The sequence below is a fragment of the Sceloporus occidentalis genome, unplaced genomic scaffold (assembly GCF_023333645.1).
Source record: "Sceloporus occidentalis isolate IW3139 unplaced genomic scaffold, rSceOcc1.0.p SCAF_93, whole genome shotgun sequence".
In the NCBI taxonomy this organism is placed as follows: domain Eukaryota; kingdom Metazoa; phylum Chordata; class Lepidosauria; order Squamata; family Phrynosomatidae; genus Sceloporus; species Sceloporus occidentalis.
The window spans coordinates 3,102,267-3,112,272 of NW_028317073.1; the positions used below are offsets into that span (position 1 = coordinate 3,102,267).

The 10,006-nt window shown below is 39.5% G+C and overlaps 1 protein-coding gene across 1 annotated transcript in view; it reads left to right on the forward strand.

The window, feature by feature from the left end:
* LOC149284437 (procollagen galactosyltransferase 2-like) overlaps nt 1-9,601 on the forward strand; it is a 57,484-nt gene extending 47,883 nt beyond the window's left edge. The window contains exons 8-12 of the mRNA XM_089496720.1: nt 436-542; nt 1,047-1,179; nt 2,895-3,022; nt 8,373-8,579; nt 9,328-9,601. Of these exons, the coding sequence (XP_089352846.1) occupies nt 436-542; nt 1,047-1,179; nt 2,895-3,022; nt 8,373-8,579; nt 9,328-9,601 (849 nt within the window). The remainder of the gene's footprint in view (nt 1-435; nt 543-1,046; nt 1,180-2,894; nt 3,023-8,372; nt 8,580-9,327) is intronic.
* Nucleotides 9,602-10,006: the final 405 nt, after the last annotated feature.

The window sequence follows — 10,006 nt, forward strand, 5'->3', positions numbered from 1 at the left end:
TCTTTGCATTTGTATTTTGGCTCAAAAACTATGAGGATGTGTAATTATGAAAACTGCATATAGATTATTATTGTTGTTTTTTTCCCCCATTGTAATTGTTTAGGATTTATTTAAGAGACCATTTTAACCCCTTAATGACAAAGCCCGTACATGGATGGGCTCAAAATGCATTGTTTTCAATGGGTTTTGGGACCGCCCATTGTCCTTAAGGGGTTAACTAAGGGAAACTGAAATCTGTGGCCTAAGGTTATACAGTTAGCGTATTTAATTAACGTCCTGTACTGCACATTAAGATGGTTCTTCTTGTCGTATTCTCTCTCTCTCTCTCAACTGAAGATTTAGAAAATACTATAACTAAATGCACATACAATATTATCACTATTATGTGGTTAATTGTAATTTATGAAAGTCGAATTTCTGGTACTCCTCCCCTAGATTTTTATGATCAATCTTAAACGTCGGCAAGATCGTCGCGCTCGTATGCTTCGAAGTCTCTATGAACAAGAGATTGAAGTGAAGGTCTTTGATGCTGTTGATGGCAAGTAAGTAATATCAACTCAACTTTATTTCCTCAACGTAAGCTCAATACAGTGTATATGGCAGCTTGGAAGCACATGTATAGAACAATATTTTTAATAGTGCATAATGTGTATTTTTTTTTTTACCTTTTTTTCTGGTATTTCAAGAATATAAAGATACCCTTCTAAGTTAGAGCATAATTGCCTCTCTATTATCAGTTATGCGTTACACTATCCACAGAAAGCTATCATATAATGCAATCCAATTTTTTTAATAAGGCAGGCCTGCGTAGTTGAACCCGAAATGTATGAAATTAGTGCTACAATTATACAATATAGAGCCAACAGAGTTTTCGGAGACAGATAGCTGATCCGCAGCTGGATAGCCCAGGTGCAGGTAGTGTTGTATGAACATTGGTTAAGTGGGAAGTATATTTTTAGCGGAACAATATATGGGATTTTTTTTTTTATGTATGTGTTGGTCTGTTATCTATATATTGTAAAATATATGATATCATGTCATTTTAGAGCTCTGAATGCGAGCCAGTTAAAGGTTATGAATATAAATGTAGTGCCAGGATATCATGACCCGTATTCAGGAAGAACACTGACACGCGGTGAAATTGGATGCTTCCTCAGCCATTATTATATCTGGAAAGAGGTAAATTAACATGTTTTTGCCATACTGGTATTTTGACATTTCTTTCTAGTTGACTGCCTTTTTTAATTTCACTGTCCTCGATCATGAAATTCTGTTAACTATACACGTGCTGTACATATAATAAGAAAATATACATATAATTAGAAAATAAGAAAATAAATAGTGTGGAAGTACTTATGTCAGGTATAAAATACATGTCAGTTCAAAGGTAGTACTTATCCTTGACTGTGGCAAAGAGACAGTGGAGGTTAAAAAGACATTGACCCTAACTCATGTATGAGGTTTGCTAAAATCATGCCTTGAGTGCCACAGATGGAAAAAGGTATGGTCCTAAGAGAAAAACATTTGCATCTAAGACCTTAAATCCAAGTGTTACATCTGGAGCAAGATCAACTTATTTTCCATTGACTAAATTATATGGAATGTTTTTGTTTTTTTTACAATAAATGGAGGTGCAAAGTACAGGCGTGAGGAAAAACAGATTGTATCACTGAAATGCCTGAAACTATGAAGAATATTTAGGTCTGCAAGACTATAAACTAAAGAACTATTGATTAAGAAAAAATGAATTCCTATAGGACTCAATCTTCATGATCACGATGGGGATCAGATTTCCCCTTTATCAAGGATGCTATTAAAATATATACTGTGGCAATTAATTGCTTGCTCTTTTTCTGTAGGTGTCCCATGTCCAAGGGCAAATATTAACACTCAAATGTACTGGCTATACCCACCCCCCCAAACATGTTCAGTTCCAAGTTAATAATTCTCAGGTGAAAATCTAGCGGTCCTGAGTAAGGGAATTGACACCTCAGAATTGTTCTGCAGCTTGGACTCTACCAAGCCCAAAATTAACCAGAAGTCATAACAAGACACTGTTGTCAGGAGAATTTGTAGTTGCGTTTCAGGCACTTCACTTTATTATGTGTTATGAAGGTCCATTCATTGACTTTCTTGGTGAAGAATCTTACTAGTTTGGTCTTTCATATTGAATAGTAAAGCGAGGGAGTGGAACCAATAACTCTCCAGCCTTACTCTTCCTTTAGTGAATTAAATCCTTTGTTCCATAGTGGTTATGGTTGCTAAGTGAAAAGAGCACATTGTGGGGAGGACTATCCTGTCATTATTATTGCAGCCTACAGATGAGCAGCCCCAACCATACCCCATGTATCACCACGCTATAATTTAATGTACTATTTACTCAACATTAGATACACCTTTAAGAACGTCTAATCTCACCAATCAGAGGTCAGATACTAGTTGCCTGTCACAAGAACTTTAAGCATTAAATTAAATCCTACCCATATCAGGAAACTCAACGGTATTCATAGATCAGACATGGTATCCTAAAGTCTTATCTGAAATTAAAACTCCTGTTCATGTTACTCAGCTGAAGTGTAAGCGTGTTCTGCGTTCCTGGCTCTATGTAATTTTGCACTAGAGGGCATACATTAAACTCCAGACTGTCTCCACAAAACTCCACAACTGTCTGTTGTCCTCTGATAATATTATTCTGTGTCTGTACAGTGTATGAGTTCTCATCTTTAGTAATGGAGCTGTCAGACTGCTACTAGATGTAGTCGGCTAATGATTAATGTCAGAGGATTTTTATATTATATCAAAACTCCTCTTTCCTGCCCCCATCCCTTTTGCCACAGTCTGTCTATTTCTCCAGGAAAACAAACTGATTTATCATGTTGTATATTTTGTTCCAGGTGATAGAGAGAGGTCTTGAAAAATCGCTTGTTATTGAAGATGATGTTCGTTTTGAGTTGCAATTTAAAAATAGATTAATGAAGGTAATGAATGACATTGAAGAAGCTGGAGTAGAATGGGACTTAATGTAAGTATATTTCATAAAACACTGAGTTTTGCCATATTATAAAGCTGCTCTCTATTTTTGTTGAATTGGGATATGGGGAGTATGGTTAGCATAAAAAAAAAATATATTTTTACACACTACAAAAGGTGAGCTTCCGAATACCTAGCGCTGATATAAAAGAATGGAGATTGGGTACAATGGGTAAACAGGACATACCAAAACCCGGGAACTTGTGGGCTCCAGCTAACCTAACCCTGAGCCTAGCCTTGCAGGACGTAGCCAGGTGTCGGTGGGCGATCCCACTGACATCAGTAGGCATTCCTGCAGACATCAGTAGGCGTTCCTGCTGACATCTTGGGAAATGCCACCATTTAAAGTAGAAATGGGTGGGGAGTGGGGCACGTCGCGACTCTGCTCCTGCAACCCCGATTCTTCGGAAGAAACCAGGAGAGTTCCCAGGTATGTATTTAATATAACATTTTGATTTATGGAAACAAGAGGTAAGGAGGACCCTGCCCAACAAGCTTACAATCTAGAGGGAGTATTTTCCAAGGGCAGGAGAGGCACTAGGAAAGGTAAGCTAGAGGAAGATGGAAGGAAGGGCTTTGGATAAAAACAGACATGATGGGACATCCTCCTTTCAGAAGTAGTAGATGCTAATACAGTGAGGGAATTTAAACATGCATGGGGCAGGTATAAGGCGATGCTAAATCTAAGGCAATACCAAGGATTGATTAAGGTCTGAGTCTCTACATCAGTTAAAATGGTCAGATTAAATAGTTATTTGCCATCAAATTCTATGTTTCTATGAAGATTGTTAAAAATTATCACTATTGTCAATGCTAGTGTCAATAGGTTATGCAGCCGTGAACAAATATATGCAAACAGAGAAGGAAAGTCTGTTTTTGTTTGATTAAAAACCCCCATCTTATGTGATTGTAATGGATAAAAGATGTTATGAACAGGGCCGGCCCTATAATGGGGCAGACTGGGGCAATTGCCCCAGGCGGCACTTTAGAAGGGGCGGCACTTTGCCGCCCCAAGCGCTTTTTTTTTTTTGAAGCGGAGGAGAGAGAGAGGGGCACCGAGTGGTTTTAGCTTACCCGCTCGGCGCCCCTCTCTCTCTCTCCTCTGCGGCGAGTCTCCCTGTTCGGTCCCGGTGCCGGCTTGTAATGCAGAGCGCCGGAAGTGACGTCAATTTCCGGCGCTCAGCATTACAAGCCGGCACCGTGGCAGAGCAGGGAGACTCGCCGCAGGACTGTTTAAAGGTAAGTACCGGGGGGGGGTCGTAGATTATGCCGTCGGCGAAGTTTAAAATGCCGCTAACCCCCCCCCCCCCCCCCCCGGCGTCGGCGGGGGGGGGGGCGGCGTTTTAAACTTCGCCCCAGGCGGCGTTAAGTCTTCGGCCGGCCCTGGTTATGAAGGCTGTGCTAGATGAACCTCCACGATATAGTTGGACCACATAGAAAGGAGTTTTCTGATGTACCTAGGGGCCAATATAGAAAGCTATGCTTACAGGCAGCCTGGTCAATCAATAGCACAATCTTACCCTGGTTATGTGACAGAGGGCTATTGTTCCCTGGATCTGCCTCCCTTGGTGTAGAATATGCCACTACTGTGCTGGCAACACAAGCAAAGGTCTTGTGCTGCAGAATTATAGAAATAGACAGATAGCTCAAGGTATGTGTATATGATGTGATTCTCCTTGAAACACTGTTTAGATTTCATTTAAATTTAGGCCACAATTTAAAACATTAGCCATACGTTGCCTGATACGATTAAGCTATCTTATACATTAATTAATAGTTTTATTGAGTTACAGGATTAATTATTATAGTCCAAGGTGGACTAATAGGGCTGATAACTTTTTCTCAAAGTGCATAGAGGAAATCGAGTCTGCGGTAGATCACAAACATATGTGAACATATGTGAACTATTCAACTATTAACTATTCACTATTAACTTCTCCAAACTTCCCTACAAAAGGTGTTAATACCAAGCATGTGTAAGCATATCTTTTTTTAAATAATTTAGTACCACCAGCATTTTCTTTACATTTAATGGGTATCAGCTAAAACATATTAATAACAGAAGGTCAATAATATTTTGTTTTCTACACCCTGTAATAGATTTTCAACACTTGATTGGGAATCAAGATGTCCTCTTTCTATTGATTTATTAAAAGTGTACCTTGAATAGTATTGTCAGGAAATCTTACGAATGACATGTTTTTCACTGTATTTTATTGTAGGTAAGCATAATGTACAATATAAATATTTGAGTGGTAGGACCTATGTTCCAACATCCGCTGCAATTAGCTTAATTGAACTTTGATCTCCTCTGTGTTTATGCATCATTAAGAGCAAGTGAATTATGTTTTTATGGGTAGACCTTCCTTTTAAAACACATGATCCTTACATTTCTTGACTCTGATCACCAGGGGAGGGCTGGCAGCCTAAGGCCTGGGGGGCAAGTCTAGTCAAGTGGCCCATTGCGCCACCAAAGCGGCTGCAAGCGACATTGAAAGCGGCCGTCGTGCGGCAGTCACTCCACCGGCGCCTAATGAAATTAAAGCGGCCCGCGTGCACGCACCGCGCCACCCAATAGCCGTGCCTCAGGTCTTTATCCCACCCCTTTTAAGACGTGGGACGAAGAGCTGAGGAATGGCCATTGGGCCTGACTGCCGCACGACGCAAGGGGCGTACCTAGAGTATTTGGCACCTGTGGCAGATCCTGTATGTGGCACCCCCACCCACACACACACACTTTAAAACTGCATAGTTTCTATGGTTAGGCAAACATTGACAGGGGTACAGCATAACTGTTATCATTATATACTTAGGGATTACGCTATACCACCGTCAATGTGTGCCTATACTTTGAGCTAGACACTGACAATACTGCACTACAACCCCTATCACTATATACTAAGCCAAACATTGATGTCAGTGACTGGCTTAGTACATAGTAGGGATGCACCAAAACGAAAATTCTGCACCGAAACTGAAAATCCAGCAGTCATTTGGCCAAAACCGAAAAAAACAAAAAACTTTTACAATACTTTATTAAAAGTAACACACCAAAATTAGACAAAAAAATCAATAACAATATATATATATATATATATATATATATATATAATTAACAGCAATCACAATCCTATCATGCCCAGGTTCTAGCATGTACTGGCTGACTTAGCATGATAGGCGTGTGATTGCTGTTTGCAATCATATATATCTATTAATACTGTTATTGAATTTTTCTGTCCAATTTTGGTATGTAATTTACTTTTAATAAAAGTGTTGTTAACACACCACAAAAAAAAATTGATAACAGCAATCACATTCCTATCATGCCTAGACAGCCTCCCTATGCCATGCTATCCCCCCACACTTCCATGCAATCTGAAACCCACATTCACAAACATTCATCATAAACTACAGCATAACACCCATCACTCTCACACACTTACTAATATTTTCCTACCTTTCCTCTGACGCTGTCACTTTTCCTCCTCCTCTTCATTCTTCCTCTTCTTCTTCCTTTCTTTGTGTCCTGTCCTTCCGGTGCAGAGAGCGCGCAAGACGGTGGGCGTGGCTTCAGTGTTGTGCGCCGGGATTTGACATCAAGTCCCGACGCACAGCCACAGTTACCGCGCGCATCGTTTTTGGAGGCACGGCGGCCAGTCCCTGTGGCAGCCGCTTAGTTTTTAACTTTGCGGCTGCCATGAATGTTCGTCTGCCGGCCGCCCGGCCAGCCCGCCGGCCAGGATTTAGGGCGGCCTGGGGGGCAATTGCCCCCCTGCCCCCCGGCCCAGCCCGCCCCTGCTGATCACAAGAAAAACCCAGAGAAGTGCAAAAAGTTTTCTTTTTAATGAACATTCCCACATTCCAAAGACATTACACTATAAAATAAAAGCAGACGGGAGACAATTACATGTCCTTTACAGAACATTCTCATTTAATTGCATACAACTGGATGTATTCTTTTTTTCGCAAATGAGGCGTTACTTAAGACTGCAAAAACAGAAATTGGGAAATATGCAAATTAGTGCAAAAACATACCAGTGGTTATTGACTTCAAATAAATACACTTTAAAAAAAAGAGAAGGGAACGTGTATACACATGGAACAGTAGCATATTTGTAACCTAAACTATATCTCAGGATCCATACATATGCTTACGTATGCAGGGTTTGGCCAGGAGACAGTGGGCTTGTTGCCTCCTTTGCCCTTGGACCAAAAAGTGCCAGCCTTATGTGGAGTAAAACTGCCTGTACCTCTATGGATTTAAACCTGTGTAGCCTAAGATGTTGACTGACTGGCAACTGCTGATGGGTCATTGGTAGACTGGGATGGCATGGCTGTATTTTTAACACTGCCTGCTATAATATGCCACTTTAGGCACCTGCCAGGAACCGGTGTTGAGAAAGTATGCATATGTGAAGTATTTTGAAGCGATAGCTATATGTAAAGACTAATATATGCATGCAGTTGTGTGAAAAGGTCCCTGTCTAATTTTCTGTATTGCATTGCCAGAACATTCGAATGGAGTTTAGATCTGGACTATGTCTTCCCCAAAAGATTATTGTTTTATCTTCAAACATTCTGATGTAGTCTTTCTTGTGTACTTTGGGTCATTGTCTAGCTGCATGACCCAGCTAATGAACAGAAGCTTTGCATTCTCTTGTAGGATTCATGGTTTGTTTAATGAGGGTAAATTTTTTCTGCTCCTAATGCAGCAACACAACCTCACACCATGATACTATCACCACAATGCTTGACCATTAAGATTCTTAATTTAGAATGCAGTATTTGTTTTGCTAGACGTGTTAGCCTAAAAGTTCCACTTTTTTCATTGAAAGTTGTTCCAGCACGCTTGACAATCATCCAGCTTTTGTCAAATTCAGATATACAAATGTTCATGCTCTTCATAGAGAACAGCAGTTTGAGTCTTTCTACTCAATGATCTGCAGTATTTTAGATGCCCTCCTACCGAATGTCTATCCAGACCAGAACAAACTGTATGGTGGGGAGTATACTTGTGGTTCACATGTGCTTTTCTTCATTAAGATGCAGAGGTGGATCATAAAATAGTTTGATCTGTAGTTGTTAGATTATGGCAGATTACCCTCAGGGTTTGAGTTTGCCTATTTCATAATTACACTGCTATGCTGGATTATTATATCATGTGAGTGAAAGATGAGGGATTAGGACGGGCATTGTTTTAGGGGAAATGGTTGAATGATAACATTTATGAAATAGATTAAACATTGTGATGGTAATAACTGAGTGAGTCAAAAAAAATATGTGGGTAAGGAGGGGAATGTAAATTTGCTTTGCTGAATATGTATATATCTTCTTCATTGCAGTTACATTGGTCGAAAGAGAATGCAAGTGGAACGTCCCGAAAAGGCTGTCCCTAATGTAATGAACCTAGTAGAGGCTGATTATTCCTACTGGACTCTGGGATATGCTATCTCCTGGCAGGGAGCCCAGAAACTCATCTCAGTGGAACCCTTAAGTAAAATGCTACCAGTGGATGAATTCCTCCCTGTCATGTATAATAAGCACCCAGTGTAAGTACACTCGAGCTTCATATTGTTTTATTTAAATATGATAATATAATTTGCCTTATCATGTTAATCTTGTTAACTGATGTCCCACGCACATTAAGATTTAAGCAGAGGAGCATGCATGAATCTCTGTAGGGGCTGCGGGGTTAAATATAGATGTACCCTTGTCAGGTTGTCTGTAAAGGGATGCTGGTTGCCAGCATAGTATGACACTGGTGAAATCAGCCCAGATTCATTCCATAGTCAACTGTATTGCCGTGAGGTTATATTACAGGCATAGAAGAATCATTGACTTTTTGGAACTTACATTTTGGATTTTTAGCATTCTTCTATTATATGTGCCTCTACCACATCTACTAGAAATCAGTTGTAGACATTGACAAACCGTAACATTATGTATAATCTTAATCCGTCTATTTTTGTAATTTTTAATAGTTTAATCTATTAATGTACCCAAACAAGGTTCCACGATAAACAGATTTAAAACGGGTATAGAACCTGAAAATTCCCTACCGGTACACACATTCAGTAAGACTGGTAGAATTTTAACTTGTAATCCGCTTTATCCCTTTGATTGAAGCTCAATACTACTACCTCCTGCCCTCCTGCCCAAATCTTGGAGGTTAGGATATTTGGATAGCTGTCCAACACTCTGGGAGTAAAATATAGTGCTCAAATGTATGCATTGATCCTGTTTAATGTAAATATCTATTAGCATGCCTGTAATTTTTTTTTTGTTCTTTGTTTTTAGAGAGAAGTATACAGAATACTATGAACCACGAGACTTGAAGGCCTTTTCCGTTGAGCCATTGCTTGTGTACCCTACACATTACACAGGTCAACCCGGATATATTAGTGATACTGAAACATCTACCATATGGGACAATGACACAGTAATTACAGACTGGGACAGAAGGTACTCAGGAAAATCAAAGCAGCAAGAACAGATACACAGTGATGCCCAGAATACAGAAGCATTGCCGCCCCAGACTACTCTTGATGCATCATCCCGGGATGAACTATGATTATTTTAGTAAATGTACAGAGCGCCTAGTTTTTGTATAGAATCTTTTTTTATTACTGTGAATTTTTCTAGTGTAACAAATAAGAGACTTTTATATAAGTTACTGGGTATAAAGAACATTAGATATTAAATTTACAAAAAAACTGCCATGTAAAATTGCTGCAATGCCATTCGTTCCGTTTACATTCCTATTGTGAAGATTTTGTAGAATACTATTTATGTATATGTTACGGAAGATAATATATTATGTATGGCAACATCTGACAATTTAAGTGAAGTATTTGGGAATAAAAAACAAAATGTTTTTCCCTCTTCTCTATTATAGGAAGTTTATAAGGACCTCAGTACAAACTGTTGTATGAGTAATGTTTATTTCAGAAGATCTGAATGCAGAGGCTTTTACTCT